General features: G+C 44.6%; 1 protein-coding gene across 3 annotated transcripts in view; it reads right to left on the bottom strand.

Annotated features, from left to right (window-relative positions):
• The window catches only part of LOC137379064 (matrix metalloproteinase-15-like), a 163,435-nt gene that overhangs the window by 94,422 nt on the left and 46,805 nt on the right, over positions 1-22,208 (bottom strand). For 2 of the 3 annotated variants that reach the window (XR_010976731.1, XM_068049686.1), the window contains exon 1: positions 7,414-7,592. The exons of the other annotated variant lie outside the window; for it this stretch is intronic. Coding sequence is in view for 1 of the 2 variants with exons in the window: in XM_068049686.1 (XP_067905787.1) it covers positions 7,414-7,518 (105 nt within the window). In the remaining variant the exon portion in view is untranslated. Of the gene's footprint in view, positions 1-7,413; positions 7,593-22,208 lie in introns of those variants that run through there. 3 annotated transcript variants of the gene reach the window in all.

The following is a 22,208-nucleotide window of genomic DNA, read 5'->3' as shown; positions in this document are numbered from 1 at the left end:
TTTGTAGCCTCCTTATGTCCTCTTCACAACTTACTTTCCTATCTATCTTTGTGTCATCAGCAAATTTAGCAACCATAACTTCCGTCCCTTCATCTAAGTCATTTATATAAATTGTCAAAAGTTGAGGCCCCAGCACACATCCCTATGACACACCACTCATTACATCTTGCCAACCAGAAAATGACCCATTTATGCCTACTCTCTGTTTCCTGTTAGCTCGCCCATCTTCTATCCATGCCAATATGTTACCCCCTGCACCATGAGCTTTTATTTTTGCAATAACCTTTGACGTGGCACCTTATCAAATACCCTCTGGAAATCTAAGTGCAATACATCCACCGGTTCCCCTTCATCCACAGCACATGTAACTCCCTCAAAGAACTCCAATAAATTGGTTAAACATGATTTCCCTTTAACAAAATCATGTTGAATCTGCCTGATTACCTTCAATTTTTCTAAGTGCCCTGCTATAACGTCTTTAATAATAGTCTCTAACATTTTCCCTGAGACAGATGTTAAGCGAACTGGCCTGTAGTTTCCTGCTTTCTGTCTCCATCCCTTTTTGAATAAAGGAGTTGCATTCGCTATTTTCTAGTCTAGCAGAACCTTCCCTGAATCTAGGGAATTTTGGAAAATTAAAATGAACGCATCAACTATCGCACTAGCCACTTCTTTATAGACCCTAGGATGAAGTCCATCAGATCCTGAGGACTTGTCAGCCCGCAGTTCCAACAATTTGTTCAGTACCACTTCCCTGGTGATTGTAATTTTCTTGAATTCCTCCCTCCCTTCAATTTCCTGACACAACTAATTCTGGGATATTACTTGTATCCTCTATAGTGAAGACCAATGCAAAGTATCTGTTCAATTCATCTGCCATCTCCTTATTATCCATTATTAATTCCCCAGACTCACTTTCTATAGGATCAATGCTCAGTTTGTTAACTCTTTTCTTTTTTAAATATCAATAGAAACTTTTACTATCTGTCTTTATATTTCTAGCGAGCTTTCTCTCGTACTCTAATTTTACCTTCCTTATCAATTTTTAGTCAATCTTTTCTGTTTTTTATATTCTGTCCAATCTTCTGACCTGCCACCCATCTTTGCGCAATTATATGCTTTTTCTTTAAGTTTGATACTATCTTTAACTGTTTTAGTTAACCACGGATGGCGGGTCCCCCCTTTGGAATTTTTCTTTCTCATTGGAATGTATCTATTCTGTGTATTCTGAAATATCCCCTTAAATGTCTGTCACTGCATCTCTATTGACCTATCTCTTAACCTAATTTGCCAGTTTATTTTAGCTAGCTCTGCTTTCATGCCTTCATAATTGCCCTTATTTAAGTTTAAAATACTACTCTTCTCTCCCTCAAACTGAATGTAAAATTCAATCATATTATGATCGCTGCTATCTAGGGGCGCCTTAATTATGAGGTCATTAATTAATCCTATCCCATTGCACAATACCAGGTCTAGTATAGCCTGCTCTCTGGTTGGCTCCAGGATGTACTGTTCCAAGAAATTATCCTGAAAACATTTAATGGACTCTTCATCTAGGCTACCTCTGCCCATCTGATTTTTCGAGTCTATATGTAGGTTAAAATCCCCCATGATTATCGCCGTACCTTTCTGACAGGCTGCCATCATTTCATCCTTTGTACCCCGTCCTACAACGTGGTTAACGTTAGGTGGCCTGTAGACCACTCCCATAAGTGACTTCTTGCCTTTATGATTTATCATCTCTACCCAATCTGCTTCTACATCCTGGTTTCCTGAACTTAGGTCATCCATCTCTATTGCACTAATACCATCATTAATTAACAGAGCCACCCCTCCACCTTTTCCTAGCTTCCTGTCCTTCCTAAATGCTATGTAACCATCAATGTTCAGGTCCCAATCTATGTCATCCTGCAGCCATGTCTCTGTAATGGCTATCAGATCATACTTATTTATTTCTATTTGTGCTCTCAGTTCATCTGTTTTGTTTCGAATGCTACGTGCATTCAGATACAGAGCTTTTAATTTTGTCCTTTTATTATTTTTGTAACCTCTAGCCTTATCTGTTAATTTACTCTTAGATTTGTCTGTTTATCATTTCCCATATTAATACCTTCCTCTCTTATCTTGTCTCGACTCCTTGATTTACCATATCTTCCCAAATTTGATCCCTTGCCCCCACTATTCAGTTTAAAATCCTCTCCACTTCCCTAGTTATGCGGCTCTCTAGAACACCGGCCCCAGCATGGTTTAAGTGTAGACTGTCCCAACGGTACAGCCACCACTTTCCCCAGTACTGCTGCCAGTGCTCCACGAACTGGAACCCACTTCTACCACACCAGTCTTTGAGCCACGCATTAATTTCTCTAATCTTATTTGCTCTATGCCAATTTGCACATGGCTCAGATAATAATCCAGAGATTATTACTTTTGAGGTTCTGTTTCTTAATTTAGTGCCTAATTCCTCAGACTGACTATGCAGAACCTCTTTCCTTGTCCTGCCTAAGTCGTTGATACTTACATGGACCACGACGACCGGATCCTTCCCCTCCCACTGTAAATTCCTCTCCAGCCCTGTGCAGCGGGAAGCAACACAGCCTCTGGACTCTCGCTTTTTGCTGCAGAGAGCAGTGTCAATTCCCCTAACTATACTGTACCTACTACCACCACATTCATTTTTTCTCCTTCCACTTGAATGGCTTACTGTACCATGGTGCCATGGTCAGGTTGCTCATCCACCCTGCAACCCCCACTCTCATTCAAACAAGCTGAAAAAACCTCAAACCTGTTTTTTTTTATTCATTCATGGGATGTGGGCATCGCTGGCCAGGCCAGCATTTATTGCCCATCCCTAATTGCCCTTGAGAAGGTGGAGGTGAGCTGTCTTCTTGAACCGCTGCAGTCCATGTTGGGTAGGTACACCCACAGTACTGTTAGGAAGAGAGTTCCAGGATTTTGACCCAGCAACTGTTGGACAATCGCAAAAGCTGAGGCTCCAGCATTCCTGCCCTCTGGGTCCCCTTACCTGCCTCGACTGCGGCCACACACTCCTGTCCCTGACCACCGACCATATCAGAAGACCCTATCCTAAGGGGTGTGACTGCCTTCTGGAACAAAGTGTCCAGGTAACCTTCCCCCTCCCTGATGTGTCTCAGCGTCTGTAGCTCGGCCTCCAGTTCAATGACTGAGCCGAAGCTCTTCGAGCCGCAAGCACTTATTGCAGACGTGTTTGTCCTGGATCACACTGGCATCCAGGAGCTCCCACTGATGCAGCCTTGACACATCACCTGTCCTGCCATCCTTAATGTGTTTTAATTAACTACTTAATTATTTCATTCAATTATTTATTTTATTTTCCTTTTCTATATTTTTTATTTAGCTTACCACTAGTTCCTTTACTATTTTAAACGTTAGGATTGGAATAGACCTTACCAAACAGCTAGTTTCTTTCCCAACCAATCACCTACCTGCTTGCCTGTGATGTCATTCTTGATTTTCTTTGAAAGGCTCGTTCCACTGAACTGGATCGGATAGAGGATCCGATAGGATACAGGACAGCCTCTCCCAGCATTCCGCGCTCTTTTTGAACTGAAGCCTCTCCCAGCTCTCCACGCTCTTTTTGAACTGAAGCCTCTCCCAGCTCTCCACGCTCTTTTTGAACTGAAGCCTCTCCCAGCTCTCCACGCTCTTTTTGAACTGAAGCCTCTCCCAGCTCTCCACGCTCTTTTTGAACTGAAGCCTCTCCTAGCTCTCCACGCTCTTTTTGAACTGAAGCCTCTCCTAGCTCTCCACGCTCTTTTTGAACTGAAGCCTCTCCCAGCTCTCCACGTTCTTTTTGAACTGAAGCCTCTCCCAGCTCTCCACGCTCTTTTTGAACTGAAGCCTTTCCCAGCTCTCCACGCTCTTTTTGAACTGAAGCCTCTCCCAGCTCTCCACGCTCTTTTTGAACTGAAGCCTCTCCTAGCTCTCCACGCTCTTTTTGAACTGAAGCCTCTCCTAGCTCTCCACGTTCTTTTTGAACTGAAGCCTCTCCCAGCTCTCCACGCTCTTTTTGAACTGAAGCCTCTCCCAGCTCTCCACGCTCTTTTTGAACTGAAGCCTCTCCCAGTTCTCCACGTTCTTTTTGAACTGAAGCCTTTCCCAGCACTCGGCACTCTTTTTGAACTGAAGCCACTCCCTGTTCTCGGCACTTTTGAACTGAAGCCTCTCCCAGCACTCCGTGCTCTTTTTGAACTGAAGCCTCTCCCAGCTCTCCACGCTCTTTTTGAACTGAAGCCTCTCCCAGTTCTCCACGTTCTTTTTGAACTGAAGCCTTTCCCAGCTCTCCACATTCTTTTTGAACTGAAGCCTCTCCCAGCACTCGGCACTCTTTTTGAACTGAAGCCTCTCCCAGCACTCCGTGCTCTTTTTGAAGTGAAGCCTCTCCCCACACTCCACGCTCTTTTTGAAGTCTGGTAGCACCTCCTTCATAAAACAGAGAAGTTGCACACACTGCTCTTGGCTTAGGTTTCAGGTAAGAGAAATGGTCTCTGAAGACTTGGGTGGATAAGGCCTCCTGCGAAAAGCCATACGTCCCCTTCTCTTTCTCCCCCTGCAGGCAGCTAGTCCTCCTTTGTGTTGTCTCTGCTCAATCTCCCTGTCATGTAGCAGGCCAGGGGGATGACAACTACAGCATCCACGACTGGGAGCAAGTGGTTTGACCAAAACCCTTAAAATCAGGACCAAGGCCTTTACCACTTGCAATATCATCAACTTTAAATAGCACTAGAAAACTCATAGCATTTCTACAAACTCAGACAGAGCCAGCAGAAGTCAATCAGCATTTAAACTGAAAGCAGCTGATGATTCCTTTAAATAGTGTTGGTGAGGTGGGGGGGAGATTAAAGTCCTTCCTATTGTTGAGCGCATGTTCAGCTCTGTGTGTTTAAAAGGTGGCATTAGTTGGAATGGCGAGATTGAAAATGGTTGTGCTGGAGTTGAATCAGCGTTATACAGAATGAAGCCCCAAACTGCCTATTCTGCATACTTCTGTTGCACGCCTGTAATGCCTGTGCTAACACCCTCAGTAAAATTATATCTGCCACAGACCACAGCAGATGTGTGCGTGCACAGCACAGACACCATTTAGGTACCAAAATGGCATCCATTGCACGAAACTACAGGCAATACAGAGCCGAATTTTTCAGCCATCTTCTCCACATCTACCCAATCAAACAAACCATTTCATAACCAGCCTTCTCTTTTCCAGAGGAAGAACCCCAGCCTGTTCAATCTTTCCTGATAGATATAACTTCTCAGTTCTGGGATCACCTTTGTAAATCTTTTTTGCACCTTCTCCAGTACCTCTATCTAGTTTCTAATAATATGGAGATCAGAACGTGCACAGTGCACCAAATGTGGTCTAACCAAGGTCTGATACATATTTAACATGTCTTCTCTACTTTTCAGTTTGACCAATGGTACCACAGTCAGGTGAGGTGATCATGGACAGCCCGACCAGAAAGGAGATGTGTTGTTTTTCTCCTTCTCCTCCTTTGTTTGCTTTTTTTTATGGTTTTATAAATCTATTTCGCTACTTTTAGTGACAGATTTATCTGTAGCCCTAGATCCCTTTGCTCCTCTACCCCATTTGTATCTTATTTTCCCAGGAGTCAGTGGCCTCCTTATTCTTCTTATAAAAGTGCACCATCTTGCACTTAACTATATCGAAATCCATTTGCCAACTATATGCCCATTCTGCAAGTTTATTAATGTCTTCTTGTATTTTGTCACAGTCTTCCTCAGTATTAACCAAGACCCTCAGTTTGGTATTATTCACAAATTTTGAAATTTTACTTCTGATTCCCCTGTCCAATTTGTATATGTAAATGGTGAGCAACAGTGGTTCCAGCAGCAATCCATAAGGAAAATAACTTCCCACCTCTTGCCAGCCTGAGTAACTACCCTTCACCCCCACTCTGTTTTCTGTACCACAAGCTTCATGCACAGTATTAAAGTCCAATGCAAGCAATATTTTTAAACCATATCTTACATAAGGAGGACACAAGAAGGTCTGATCACAATGATTGTGTTCCCTAGGGTGTATAACCATAACACTCAGCAACACCAGTAAAATCCTTAATGCACATACATATTTGGAGTTCACTGCTGCCTGAATATTTATACTGAATAATGAGTCTTTCTGCATGTAACTGCTGACCGGACTCAGTCAGTGTTTGTTTATGTTTTATAGTGGTTCCCTGCATATCAACAGGGTAGAGACAGTCTAGCATTTAATGTTACTATTGTATAAAGACCAACAGTGTAGAATACTTTACAGAGCCTATTACTGCATAATAATCGCACCCTACAGTCAGTCTCAGTTCATTAAACAGTGCAATGTAAATGGATGTCAGCATTACTGTTCAGTTAAAATGAATGTCTAAGTAGCATGCAATTAGCCTTGCTGCCTAATAAGGTGCAGTCCAATTGAGCTTGGTTACATTATTAATATACACAATTGTTGAGTACTATTGACTGTAAATGAATGGCCTCATTATGTTTTCTCTTCCAAAACTTTATATTCTCATGCTCTGGTCCATCCATACATATTGATATGAAGTCAACCTATCATATTAATACTGGACAATGAGTATATCTATGCATTTTAACTTTATTAGCAAATTTATTACTGGATAGCGAGTACACCCATGCATCTTAATATTGCAAATTAATCAGTGCACTTTAATATTAGATAATGCATTTTAATGTTAGAAATGTAGTTGTACACTTTGTTATGGGATTGTACAGCCATGCAACCTAATACTGTGAATTTATTGGGGCAGTTTAATATTGAATAATGGGCCTACGCATGTATATTAATGAAGTACAGTCAGACTACCATTCATATTAGTACTGGCCAATAAATCTATTAATACGTATCAGTATTGTAGAATGAATAAATCTATGCATTTTAATACAATACAGTTTATCCGCATATTTTAATACTTAACGAGTCTAGGTATGTATATTAATTCTGTTCAGTGAGTCGAACCATTCATAGTAACACTTGACAGTGATTAAACCATGCATATTAATACCACTCTAATAACAATGCGCCTATGCATGCATACTAATACTGTAAAATTAGTCAAGCTATTAATATATTACTGAACATTGACTAAACCATGCATATTAATCCTGTCCAATTTATTACCACGCTTTAATACTGATCAATGAGTCCAACCATGCATATTTAATACTGTATAGAAATAACGTTGAGTATCAACATTGTATTCCCCGGTGCGTGTTAACACCGTACAGTCAGATTAGCAACAGCTATATGAAGGTACGTCTGTCTGTGAGTGCTGTAGCAGCTGTACATGCACGACGCGACTTGGAAACTGATTCCAACCGGAGTTTGGATGTCTTCTTTACCTCTGCGCTAAAGTTGTCCTCCTCAGCCCGGCTAAGGATGGCGCAAAGCCCTAGAATGAGAATGGGCACTGTCCAGCCCCGGCTCCAGTACAACTTCCCGGCCATTTCTTAGCGATGTGCTTTGGCTCCACCATCCAGAGCCCGGGTGATCCCTTCTGCTCGCCTGTTCTTTCTCTCCCGTTCTATGATCAAACTGCGCTCACAAGAAAGTCAGCGCCCTCTGCAGTCTCAACAGCAACGAAATCATAATTGCTTACAGCCGAGGGACGGTCTCTTTCCGAAGTCTAATTATCAGTCTTCAGCACTCCACTTCCTCTCCTATTTGCAATTAAACTGGCCTGCCATGCTATGTCACGACTATGCCTCCACCCGCAAAGCCGTCCCTGCGTTTTTCATTCCCACACTGTTTAAAAGAGCAATTCCTATCTTCTTTTTTGCTTTCCTTAATTGCTTACCTTTATGACCTCTTTGCTGGAAAGTAGGCTCTGTTCCACAGGAGATGTGTGAGGCCAAAATCATCACACTATACAACAACAAAGGCGACAGAGGAGACTGCAACAACTACAGGTAACTTTACATCTCATTCCTTTGCATCATGGGGAAGGTCTTTGCTAGGGTCATACTTAAAAGACTCCATTTACTTGCTGACCGAGTGTACCCAAAATCTTCTCCATACGCCAGCTTCAAGAGAAGTGTAGGGAACGGAGTCTACCCCTTTACTTCACTTTTGTAGATCTCACTAAGGCATTTGACACTGTCAGCAGAGCAGGGCTTTACAAGATTTTGGGAAACATTGGCTGTCCACCGAAGCTCCTCAGTCTCATCCAACCTTCCATGACAACATGCACTGCACTGTATAGTTTGATGGCTCCACTTCTGACAGTTTCACAGTGAAGAATGGAGTGAAACAGGGTTGTGTGTTAGCCCTCCACTCTCTTTGGCTTCTTCTCCATGCTCCTGGCCTTCCCCTTCCCTGCAGACATGGAAGGAGTCTATTGTACATGAGGTCAGACGGCATGCTCTACAATCTATCAAGGCTGAAAGCAAAGACAAAAACACATCACGTTCTGATCAGAGAACTCCTCTACGCTGATGATGCTGCTCTAGTTGCTCACACGGAAACTCAGCTACAAAGACTCAGGGACTGTCTCTCCCATGCCTGTAACTTGTTCTCCTTGACTATAAGCATCAAGAAAACCGTGGTCACGGGGCAAGGTGTTGCATCTCTGCCCCTGATCACAGTATATAACACCCTGCTGGAAGTGGTTAGCAAATTCTGCTGTCTTGGCTCCATGGTGACAGACAATCTGTCCCTTGGTGCAGAGTCTGACACACATAGGGAAAGCAGCTACCACCTTTGGCTGACTTGCAAAGCGTGCATAGGATAATGCCAAGCTGACCCTCAGGACCAAACTGATGGTTTATATGACCTGTGTTCTCAGCACCCTGCTCTATGGCTGTGAAATATGGGCAACTTACAGCTACCAGGGAAAGAATCTCAATAGTTTCCATCTTCACTGTCTCTGGCACATTATGGGTATATCCTGGCAGGATAAAATCACAAATGCGACAGTCCTCTCAAAGGCAGAGCTCCCAAGTGTGTTAGCATTAATCAAATAGAGATGGCTTTGGTGGATTGGACACACAGGATGAAAGACGGTCGCATACCCAAGGACCTTCTGCATGGTGAGGTAGCTAGGGCAAGACGATCAATGGGATGCCTAAAGCTCCGCTTCAAGGATACTTGCAAACCTGACATGAAGGCCCTAAATATCAACTATCGCACCCGAGTATCACTAGCTGGCGAAAGAGGGAAATTGAGTTAGGGTTAGGGTTAAGGTTAGGGTTAGGTGTGCACTACCACAATGACCAGTGGCTACAGCAGTTTGGCAACAGGCGCCAACGTCAAAAACAACTCACAGCATCACTTGGCATCTTCACGTGCAAGCACTTGTGCCAGCACCTGTCTCTCAAGGATTGGCCTTTACAGGCATTAGCAAAGGTGCACCAAGTGTTACGACTGACCGCTCCGGTCAAAGCTCTCAATCAAATTATACGATTCTGATTGTGGTGGGAGAAACGCACTGTTAATTCAATCCCGTCCCTCCACAGATCGCCTAACATATTTTAAACTTTCCAAATTAAAGAAAGACCCAGCCAAATTGTACCATCTATTAACCACCGAATGAAGCTAACCAAACCAGGTGTCTTTAAATCAACAAGTTAACTGTTTAATTAGAAAAGTTAAATTGTTAAACATTACTAAGACATAAACAACATTTAAAATAGAAAAAATTAGAGTCCTTGCAAATTTACAGTCCAATGTTGCTTGAAGTCCTCACAGCCTTCCGATGGGGAAAAACCTTTCTTCAACAGTAGAACAGTCTATTATCTAATTCCAGTAGTAAGTGATGCTTTCCTTCTCCAGCAATGAATTTCAACAATTAACAACTTGCAAACACTTTCAATAGAATCAATCTGACTTTAGAGTTTTTGAGGGATAAAAGATTGTCACAGTCTAACTTCCCTTCCTTCAGTTTAAATTATCAGAGATTTCTGTTTTGGCTTGACTTTTTTAGAATTTTGAGAGATGATAAATAAACAGACTAAATTCTCCTCCTTCAGTTGAAATGGGCTGAGAGCTCTTCTTTCAGGTGCTAACACACAGCTGTCTCTCTGATTCCCCAGCTAGAACAGTCTGTTTTCAAGTAAAAAGCCAGTTCAAGAGATAATTGCAACATTGTATATCCGGTCCTTGGTCCCTGAATGGCTATTGCCGGGTAACCAGGATGCATTCTTTGAAGCTGGTTGGTTCTCTCTCCGTATGCTTGTATCTAATGGCAACCAAAAAGCATTTTCTCTAACTCCTGAGTCTTGCTGGTTCTTAAAGCAGTACGGCTCCTTTGCTGTCTTAAAGACACACCACATATTTCCCAGAGGAAAAAAAAAGACAGGGATCATGACACAAGAGAAGACACTCCACCTAAGTGGATTGTTTGCTGCGTGTCCATCATCTTTCATAGATGGAAGGATGCCAACCAATCAATTGTTCCTTCTTAAGTCTCCTGAACACTCGGAAATGACGATCAAAATTTTCCCATAGTATTTCCCTGTATGCTACAATTTTCGTAAGAACACACATAGATTGATTGATGTCTGTACAAATTTTTACATAAACACATACGTATTCACAGATACATATGACCATTTTTGTGCAGTAGTAATATGCACAGAGGGACTTATCTACAGTATTACATATGCACAGCAAATACACACACATACATATACATCTAGACTCATACAAATACCTATAGTCACAAAGACACATGGTGACATGTACACAGAACTGTCGATATGGAAAGAATCCTGGGTGTGATTTGTGGACACGAACCATATATCAAAAAGTATTACCTCACACCAAAAAGATAAATGTAATTAAAGTGGTACTCTATGTTTGTTACATTTTAAAAATTCATTCATGGGATGTGGGCATCGCTGGCTCGAACTGCTTTTATTGCCCATCCCTAATTGCCCAAGTGAAGGTGATGGTGAGTTCCCTTTTTGAATCTCTGCAGTCCTTGGGGTGTAGGTACACCCACAGTGCTTTTCGGAAGAGAGTTCCAGGATTTTGACCCGGCGACAGTGAAGGAACAGCGATATAGTTCCAAGTCAGGATGGTGTGTGGCTTGGAGGGGAACTTGCAGGTGGTGGTGTTCCCATGCAACTGCTGCCCTTGTCCTTCGTGGGTTTTGGAAGGTGCTGTCTAAGGAGCCTTGGTGAGTTGCTGCAGTGCATCTTGTAGATGGGACACACTGCTTCCACTGTGTGTCAGTGGTGGAGGGAGTGAATGTGGGTGGGGTGCCAATCAAACGGGCTGCTTTGTCCTGGATGGTGTTGAGCTTCTTGAGTGTTGTTGGAGCTGCACCCATCCAGGCAAGTGGAGAGTATTCCGTCACACTCCTGACTTGTGCCTTGTAGATGGTGGACAGGCTTTGGGGAGTCAGGAGGTGAGTTGCCACAAGATTCCTAGCCTCTGACCTGCTCTTGTAGCTGCGGTATTTATATGTCTACTCCAGTTCAGTATCTAGTCAATGGTAACCCCAGGATGTTGATCGTGGAGGATTCAGCGATGGTAATGCCATTGAATGTCATGGGGAGATGGTTAGATTCTTTTTTTTTTTGAGATAGTCATAGCCTGGCACTTGTGGCAATAATGTTACTTGCCACTTATCAGCAGAAGCCTGGATATTGTCTAGGTCTTTCTGCATTTCTACACGGACTGCTTCAATATCTGAGGGGTCATGAATAGTGCTGAGCATTGTGCAATCATCAGCAAACATCCCCACCTCTGACCTTGTGATTGAAGGAAGGTCATTGATGTGGCAGCTGAAGATGGTTGGGCCTAGGACACTACCCGAAGGAACTCCTGCAGTGATGTCCTGAAGCTGAGATGATTGACTGCCAACAACCACAACCATCTTCCTTTGCGCTAGGTATGACGCCAACCAGCGGAGAGCTTTCCCCCGATTCCCATTGACTCCAGATTTGCTAGGGCTCCTTGATGCCATACTCGGTCAAATGCTGCCTTGATGTCAAGGGCAGTCACACTCACCTCACCTCTTGAGTTCAGCTCTTTCGTCCATGTTTGAACCAAGGCTGTAATGAGGTCAGGAGGTGAGTGGCCCTGGCTGGACCCAAACTGAGCGTCACTGAGCAGCTTAATGCTATGCAAGTGCCGCTTGATAGCACTGTTGACAACACCTTCCATCACTTTACTGATGATCGAAAGCAGACTGACGGGGCAGTAATTGGCCGAGTTGGATTTGTCCTGCTTTTTGTGTACAGGACATAGCTGGGCAATTTTCCACATTGCTGGGTAGATGCCAGTGCTGTAGCTGTACTGGAACAGCTTGGCTAGGGGCGCAGCTAGTTCTGGAGCACAGGTCTTCAGTACTATTGCCAGACTGTTGCCAGGGTCCATAGCCTTTGCAGTATCCAGTGCCTTCAATCATTTCTTGATATCACGTGGAGTGAATCAAATTGGCTGAAGACTGGCATCTGTTATGCTGGGGACTTCAGGACGAGGCTGAGATGGATCATCCACTAGGCACTTCTGGCTGAAGATTGTTGCAAATGCTTTAGCTTTATCTTTTGCACTGATGTGTTGGGCTCCCCCATCATTGAGGATGGGGATATTTGTGGAGCCACCTCCTCCTGTTAGTTGATTAATTGTCCACCACCATTCATGACTGGATGTGGTAGGACTGCAGAGCTTAGATCTGATCCGTTGGTTGTGGGATCGCTTTGCTCTATACTTATAATGTTTGGCATGCAGGTAGTCCTGCGTTATAGCTTCACCAGGTTGACACCTCAGTTTTAGATATGCCTGGTGCTGATCCTGGCATGCCCTCCTGTACTCTTTATTGAACTAGGATTGATCCCCCGGCTTGATGGTAATGGTAGAGTAGGGGATATGTCGGGTCATGAGGTTACAGATTGTGGTTGAGTATAATTCTGCTGCTGCTGATGGCCCACAGAACTCATGGATGCCCAGTTTTGAGTTGCTAGATCTGTTCCAATTTCTATCCCGTTTGGCACGGTGGTAGTGCCACACAACACGATGGATGGTATCCTCAATGTGAAGACTGAGCTTTGTCTCCACAAGAACTGTGCGGTGGTCACTCCTACCAATACTGTCATGTACAGATGCATCTGCAACAGGCAGATTGGTGAGGACAAGGTCGTGTATGTTTTTCCCTCTTGTTGGTTCCCCTCATCACCTGCTGCACACCTAGCCTAGCTAGGTCCTTTAAGACTCGGCTAGCTCGATCAGTAATGGTGCTATCGAGCCACTCTTGGTGATGGACATTGAAGTCCCCCATCCAGAGCACATTCTTCACCCGTGCCACCCTCAGTGTTTCCTCCAAGTGGTGTTTAACATGGAGGCGTACTGATTCACCAGCTGAGGGGTGTGGGGAGGGGGGTGGGTGGCGGTTGGGTATTTGGTAATCAGCTGGAGGTTTCCTTGCCCATGTTTGACCTGATGCCATGAGACTTCATGGGGTCTGGAGTCGATGTTGACGACTCCCAGGGCAACTCCCTCCTGACTGTATACCACTGTGCTACCATCTCTGCTGGGTCTGTTCTGCCGGTGGGACAGGACATACCCAGGAGGTAATGGCAGTATCTGGGACATTCTAAGTTATGATTCCATGAGTATGACCATGTCAGGCTGCTGCTTGACTAGTCTGTGGGACAGCTCTCCCAACGTTGGCACAAGCCCCAGATGTTAGTAAGGAGGACCTTGCCGGGGGTTGGGTTGGGGTAGGTTGGCCACTGTCATTTCAAGTGCCTAGGTTCAATGCCTGTTGGTCTGTTCAGTTTCATTTATTTTATTAGACTTTATAGAGGTTTGATACAACTGAGTGGTTTACTAGGCCATCTTAGAGGGGTTTTAAGAGTCAACCACATTGCTGTGGGTCAGGTGTCACATGTAGGCCAGACCAGGTAAAGACAGCAGATTTCCTTCCCTAAAAGACATTAGTGAACCAGATGGGTTTTGATGACAATTGTTTCATGGCCATCATTAATTCCAGATTAATTAATTGAATTCAAATTCCACCTTCTGCCGTGGTGGGATTCGTACCCATGTCCCCAGAGCAATACCTTGGGTCACTGGGTTACTAGTCCAGTGACAATAGCACTATGCCACCGCCTCCCCTACATGGACTGCATGGTACTGCCAAGTGGCATAAATATATTCTTGTTATCTCCTCTCTCTTACTGTCTTTTCTCTGTTTCGTGTTCCTTTTCTTTAATCTCTTTACTAATGAACAACTCACAGCGTCACTTGGCAGCTTCACAAGTGGCACTTGTGGCAGAACCTGCCTCTCAGGGCTGGTCTTCACAGCCATCAGCAAAGGTGCACCAAGAGAAGACACCTCACCTAAATGGATTGTTTGCTGCGTGCCCACCATCTTTCGTAGATGGAAGGATACCAACCTTGCTACTTGACTTCCCCGGCTGTGGGCTTTAGGAGTGTTTTCTCCTGCAGCATTGCTAAGTTCTAAAATTTTAATGGCAGACTTTCACTACCACTAGGATTGTTAGGATAATCTATAACCATAGCATCCTCCTACTTTCTCTTGTTTTTTAGTGAAAGAAAAACAAAAGTACCAGAAATTCCTGAAGCAGTCCATGAACACATGAGATAAGAATACTGAGGCAGAAGTGAGGAGAAATCACAATCTCACCTTCAACTGTCCCACCAGAGGTGTTGGTCAGCCTGAGCATATATACACAAATTAAGACATAGGTAGGATTAAGAAAGAGGTTCTGCTACAGGAGTATGAGTACATAAATTAAAAAGCAGAACCACAAAGGTAAAAATTTGTGGATTACTACCTGAGCCAACACATATTGGCTGAGGGTAAATAAGTTCAGAGAGTTGATTGGGTGGCTCAAAAATTGGTGTGGGAGAAATAGGTTTCAGTTCATGGGGCACTGGGACCAATACTGGGGAAAGAGGGAGCTGTTCCGTTGGGACAGGCTTCACATGCTGGGACCAGTGTCCTGTGGAATCAAATAACTAGGGTTGTAACTAGGGCTCTAAACTAAAGAGTGGGGAAGAGGGTTCAAGTGAGGGGAAATTTAGAAAGTTAAAGAGAAAGGACAGCGCAATAGTGCAGGTAGTGATATGGGTAATGATAACCAGCGTGTGACAGGAAGGGACAAAGTGTACAAACATAAGAGTGCACCAGCAAATAGGGTCAGAGTAGGGAAAAATTATAAAAAGGCAAAATTAAAGGCTTTTTATTTGAACGAATGCAGCATTCGTAACACGATAAAAGAATTAATGGCCCCAAATAGAAATAAATGATTATGGTCTGATAGTTATTACACTGACGTGGTTGCAAGGTGAGCAAGGCTGGGAACTGAATATTCTGGTGTACTTGACAATTCAGAAGGATAATCAGAAAGGAAAAGGAGGTTGGGTAGCTCTGTTAATAAAGGATGTGATCAGAAATGATCTTGGCTCTGAGGATGATGTAGAAGCAGTTTGGGTGGAGATAAGAAATAGAAAGGGAAATAAGTCATTGGTGGGAATAGTCTGTAGGTGCCCTAACAGTAGCTATATTGTAGGACAGAGTATAAATCAAGAAATAATAGTGGCTTGCAAGAAAAGTACTGCAATAATCATGGGCAATGTCAATCTTCATATAGATTGGACAAATCAAATTGGCAAAGGTAGCCTTGAGGATGGGCTCATTGAGTGTATTTGGGACAGTTTCAAAGAATAATATGTTGTGAAACCAATCAAGGAACAGGTTATTTTAAATCTGGTAATGTGTAATGAGACAGGGTTAATTAATGATCTCATAGTAAAGGATCCTGTAGGGCAGAGTGATCATAACATGATAAAATTGTACATTCAGTTTGAGGGTGAGAAGTTTGGGTCTGAAACTAGCATTTTAAACTTAAATAAGGTAATATAAACGTGTGAAGACAGAGTTGGTTAAAGTGGACTGGGAAAATAGATTAAAAGATAAGACAGTAGTTAAGCAGTGGCAGACATTTAAGGAGATATTTCATAATTCACAACAAATATATATTCCATTGAGAAAGAAAGACTCTATGAGAAGGATAAATTATTCATGTCAAACTAAGGAAGTTAAGGATGGCATCAAATTGAAAGAAAAGGCATAAAATGCTGCGAAGATTAGTGGTAGGCTAGAAGATTGGAAAATGTTTAGAAACCAGCAAAAAATGATTCACAAAAATAGAGGGAGAAAATAGATTATGAGAGTAAACTAGCAAGAAATGTAAAAACAGAGAGTAAGAGCTACTACAGGTAGTAGTAGTAGTAGCAGTAGGCAGTCCCACGGGATCGAAGTTGGCTTGCTTTCTCTGCAATTCATTAGGTTCTGATATGGCTGATAAGTCCAATGCATGATCTTCAAACACTACCACATGAGGAGCGGGTGGTGCTTGAAGGGGGGATGAGTAGTTTGGAGGTTTGTGCACCCCATCCGATGCCTCGACTTCACCTCTGCATGTTCCTGATGGAGTCCCTTGAAGTATACAATGCCTTCTCGAATGAGCTTTCTCCATCTAGGACGGTCATGAGCCAGGGACTCCCACAAGTCAACAGGGATGTTTGATCTCTTCAGGGATGCTTTGAGGTCATCTCTAAAGCATTTCCACTGTCATCCTGGGTGTCTCCTGCCGCGACCAAGTTCTTAGTGGAACAAGTGCCTAGGGAGTCTAGTGTCAGACATGTGAATGGCATGTCATGCTCAACGGAGCTGGTTTTGGGTGATTAGCACTCCAATACTGGGCAGGTTTGCTTGGACTGGGTTGGGAGCAGACGTTGCTGTTGGATTGCCTTTCTTGCCACTGGATTTGGAGAATTTTATGGAGGCACCTCTGGTGGTACGTCTCCAGTGCTTTGAGGTGCCTGCTGTAGGTTGTCCAAGTCTCCAAAGCACGTAGGAGCGCAAGGATCACTGCTGCCCGGTAAACCATGATCTTTAGTCTCAGGTTTGAGATCCTGATCCTCAATGCTGAGTTGGTACATTGGAGGCGATGATGAACCTCGTCATCGATGTCTGCCTTCGCCAAGAGGAGGCTCCCAAGATATGGAAAATGGTCCACATTTTCCAGGATCTCGCCATTAATCTTGATTGATGGAGGGGAGGTGTTGTGCTATGGGAGCTGGTTGGAAGAGAACCCATTTTCTTATATGCTTCAGAGAAGGAGTCAACAATGATCTGGAGCTTAGTTTCAAACATCATCTGCATACTGAAGCTCGACGACGGAGGTTGGAGTGATTTTGCTTTGGGATTGAAGGCGGTGTAGTTTGAACAGTTTCCTATCTGTTCTTTAGATCATCTTCACGCCTGTGGGTAGTTTGCTGGAGGTGAGGTGTAGCATTGCTGTGAGGAAAATGGAGAAGAGGGTTGGTGCAATGACACAGGCTTGCTTGACCCTGGCCTTGACTGAGACTGTGCTGGTTCCATTGGTGAGGATCATGGCTTACATGTTATCGTGGAGTAGATGGAGGATGGTGACAAACTTCTGACAGCAGTTAAATATGAGCAGGATTCTCCATAAGCCTTCACAGTTGACAGAGTCAAAGGCTTTTGTGAGGTCGAAAAAGACCATGTATTTTTTGATCTGCAAGCTGTGGAAAGGATCTGGAAAAATCTAGATCTAAATCTTCTTTCAGATTTGACTTCAAATTCCTGTACTTCTCTCAACATCAAGAAGACTCTTCTGTTCTGAACTACACTGGTTATCCTTTAAGACCTAACTTCTGTCTCTGATCTGCTCTTTTGTTGAATTTTAAGTATCTTTGATCAGTCTACTGCCTTTGTCCCACCACTGCTGTACTGGAAGATTTCAGTCTCCTGCTGAGCCTGTGACTGGCCACTGATTACACTGGTTTTTCAGCTTCAGTCTGTTCTTGGCCAGAATATCACTCACCTGATGATAGCCAAGGCCTCTCTGAGAGAAAAAGAACTGAGGGTGGAGAAAACCCGGGGGAGAGCTGGGGTTCGGTCTGGGGTCCTATTGGGACTCCCTTAGCGGAGGGGTCAATAATCAGGGGGCATAGATTTAAGGTAAGGGGCAGGAGGTTTAGAGGGGATTTGAGGAAAAAAATTTTCACCCAGAGGGTGGTTGGAAGCTGGAACGCACACCTGAAGGGGTGGTAGAGGCAGGAACCCTTACAACATTTAAGAAGTATTTAGATGAGCATTTGAAATGCCACAGCATACAAGCCAAGTGCTGGAAAATGGGATTAGAAGAGTTAGGTGCTTGATGGCTGGCATGGACACGATGAGCCGAAGGGCCTGTTTCTGTGCTGTATAGCTCTCTGACTCTATGGACCGTGAGGACGTCTAGGGGAGGGGTGGAGGCTGGGGGCAGTGGAGGGTTCGGCTGGATGTGTGTTGAAGGGAGGGTGCTGTTGGGGGAGGGAAACACTGGGGGTGGGGGGAAACATAAATAACGTCTGTCACCACGGCTGCATACGCACCTGCAAAGGACCATGCACAGAATGTGCTAATGTCTCACAGTAGATCCTGGCCTCCGATCATCTTGGAACCCTTTTGCCATGGGACCCAGGCCCCGCTCTGCCAAGGCTTTGTGGTGTCTGGTGTTTAATGACCACTCCATGTTAAAAATAAAACACGCATAGCAGCTTCCATTTGCCAAAATGAAATTTGGGACCTGGAATGTCAGGACACTCGTGAACAACCCCAACAGCAATAGGCCTGAGCGCCACACCACCATCATAGCTTGGGAATTCAGTCACCTCAATATTGACATTGCCACCCTAAGTGAGACACGATGTGCAGGAGAGAGCCAACTGAAAAAGCAAGGCAGTGGATACACCTTTTTCTGGAAGGGTCACCCTGAAGAGGAACAACACCTCCATAGGTGGGCTTTGCCACCAAAAACGAGCTCCACTGGTGCCTCAGCGATACCCCTGTGGATAAGGGAGCATCTCATGACTGCCCAGTTCACCCTAACAAGAAACCGGCCTGCCACTGTCATCAGTGCATATGCTCCTACAATTGAGGCAACAGACAAGGCAAATGAGAGATTCTACATGACTTTGAGCAAGAGTCCCAGCAGATGACAAACTGATCCTCCTTGGAGACTTCAACGCCAGAGCCAGCAAGGATGCAAATCTCTGGAAGGGGGTTATTGGCAAGGAAGTAGGGAAAACAAACTCCAATGGAGTCTTCCTCCTGACAAAATGCCTTTTTTTTATTCGTTTATGGGTGTGGGCATCACTGGCTAGGCTGGCATTTATCACCCAGCCCTAACTGCCCGTGAGAAGGTGGTGGTGAGCTCCCTTCTTGAACCACTGCAGTCAGTCCTTGGGATGTAACTACACCCACAGTGCCTTTAGGAAGGGAGTTCCAGAATTTTGACCCAGCGATAGTGAAGGAATAGCAATATACTTCGAAGTCAGGGTGGTGTGTGGCTTGGAGAGGAACTTGCAGGTGGTGGTGTTCCCATGCATCTGCTGCCCTTCTCCTGGGTGGTAGAGGTCACAGGTTTGGAATGTGCTGTCGAAGGAGTCCTGGTGAGTTGCTGCAGTACATCTTGTAGATGGTACAAACTGCTTCCACTGTGCGTCGGTAATGGAGGGAATTGAAGGTGGTAGATGGGGTGCCAATCAAGCAGGCTGTTTTGTCCTGGATGGTGTCTAGTTTCTTGTGTGTTATTGGAACTGCACCCATCTGGGCAAGTGGAGAGTGTTCCATCGCAGCTGTGACTTGTACCTTGAAGATGTTGGACAGGATTTGGGGAGTCAGGAGGTGAGTTACTCACCGCAGTATTCCTAGCCTCTGACCTGCTGTTGTAGCCACAGCATTTATGTGGCTGGTCCAGTTCAGTTTCTGATCAATGGTAACCCCAGGATGTTGATAGTGGAGGATTCAGCGATCGTAATGCCATTGAACATCAACAGAAGATGGTTAGAAATTTTAATAGTTGGAGACGGTTATTGCCTGGCACCTGTGTGGCACGAATGTTACTTATCACTTATCAGCCCAAGTCTGGATGTTGTCCAGGTCTTGCTGAATCTGCCACTGTGTCTGAGCAGTCGTGATGCTGAACATTGTGCGATCTTCAGCGAACATCCCCTCATCGAACCTTATGATAGAGGATAGGTCATTGATGAGACAGTTAAAGATGGTTCGGCCTAGGACAGTACCCTGAGAAACTCCTGCAGTGATGTTCTGGGACTAAGATGATTGACCTCCAACAACCACAACTATCTTCCTGTGTGCTAGGTATGACTCCAACCAGCGGAGCATTTTCCCCCTGACTCCAGTTTTGCTGGGGCTCCTTGATGCCATACTTGGTCATTTGCTGCCTCGATGTCAAGGGCAGTCATTCTGACCTTGAAGCACTGTCGACAATCCCTTTGCTGATGAGTGAGAGTAGACTGATAGAGCGGTTATTGGCCGGGTTGAATTTGTCTTGCTTTTTGTGAATCAAATATACCTGGGCAATTTTCCATATTGTCGGGTAGATGCCAGTATTGTAGCTGTACTGGAACAGCTTGGCTAGAGGGTGCGGCTAGTTCTGGAGCACAAGTCTTCAGTACTATTTCCAGAATGTTGTCAGGGCCCATAGCCTTTGCAGTGTCCAGTGCCTTCAGCCGTTTCTTGATATCACGTGGAGGGAATCGGATTGGCTGAAGACTGGCATCTGTGATTCTGGGGAGTTCAGGAGGAGATCGAGATGGATCATCCACTCGGCACTTCTTGCTCAAGATGCATGCAAACAAGGACAGAGGAGGGAACGTATGTGTGGAGCCAGAGGAAATGGGCGAGGTACTAAATGAGTACTTTGCATCAGTATTCACCAAAGGACTAGGTGGATGATGAGCCTAGGGAAGGGAGTGTAGATAGTCTCGGTCATGTCGTTATCAAAAAGGAGGAAGTGTTGGGCGTCTTGCAAAGCATTAAGGTAGATAAGTCCCCAGGGCCTGATGGGATCTACCCCAGAATACTGAGGGAGGCGAGGGAAGAAATTGCTGGGGCCTTGACAGAAATCTTTGCATCCTCATTGGCTACAGGTGAGGTCCCAGAGGACTGGAGAATAGCCAATGTTGTTCCTTTGTTTAAGAAGGGTAGCAAGGATAATCCAGGAAATTATAGGCCGGTGAGCCTTACGTCAGTGGTAGGGAAATTATTAGAGAGGATTCTTGGGGACAGGCTTTACTCCCATTTGGAAACAAACGAACTTATTAGCGAGAGGCAGCATGGTTTTGTGAAGGGGAGGTCGTGTCTCACTAACTTGATTGAGTTTTTGAGGAAGTGACAAAGATGATTGATGAAGGAAGGGCAGTGGATGTGATCTATATGGACTTCCAGTAAAGCCTTTGACAAGGTCCCTCATGAAAGACTGGTACAAAAGGTGAAGTCATACGGGATCAGAGGTGAGCTGGCAAGATGGATACAGAACTGGCTCGGTCATAGAAGACAGAGGGTAGCAGTGGAAGGGTGCTTTTCTGAATGGAGGGTTGTGACTAGTGGTGTTCCGCAGGGATCAGTGCTGGGACCTTTGCTGTTTGGAGTATATATAAATGATTTGGAGGAAAATGTAGCTGGTCTGATTAGTAAGTTTGCGGACGACACAAAGGTTGGTGGAGTTGCGGATAGTGATGAGGATTGTCAGAGGATACAGCAGGATATAGATTGGTTGGAGACTTGGGCGGAGAAATGGCAGATGGAGTTTAATCTGGACAAATGTGAGGTAATACATTTTGGAAGGTCTAATGCAGGTGGGAGGTATACAGTAAATGGCAGAACCCTTAGGAGTATTGACAGGCAGAGAGATCTGGGCGTACAGGTCCACAGGTCACTGAAAGTGGCAACGCAGGTGGATAAGGTAGTCATGAAGGCATACGGCATGCTTGCCTTCATTGGTCGGGGCATAGAGTATAAAAATTGGCAAGTCATGCTGCAGCTGTACAGAACTTTAGTTAGGCCACACTTAGAATATTGCATGCAATTCTGGTCGCCACACTACCAGAAGGATGTGGAGGCTTTGGAGAGGGTACAGAAGAGGTTTACCAGGAAGTTGCCTAGTCTGGAGGGCATTAGCTATGAGGAGAGGTTGGATAAACTCGGATTGTTTTCACTGGAACGACGGAGGTGGAGGGGCAACATGATAGAGGTTTACAAAGTTATGAGCGGCATGGACAGAGTGGATAGTCAGAAGCTTTTTCCCAGGGTAGAAGAGTCAGTTACTAGGGGACATAAGTTTAA

The sequence above is a fragment of the Heterodontus francisci genome, chromosome 17 (genome assembly GCF_036365525.1).
Source record: "Heterodontus francisci isolate sHetFra1 chromosome 17, sHetFra1.hap1, whole genome shotgun sequence".
Classification (NCBI taxonomy): domain Eukaryota; kingdom Metazoa; phylum Chordata; class Chondrichthyes; order Heterodontiformes; family Heterodontidae; genus Heterodontus; species Heterodontus francisci.
This window is presented reverse-complemented; position numbering and strand designations above follow the sequence as displayed.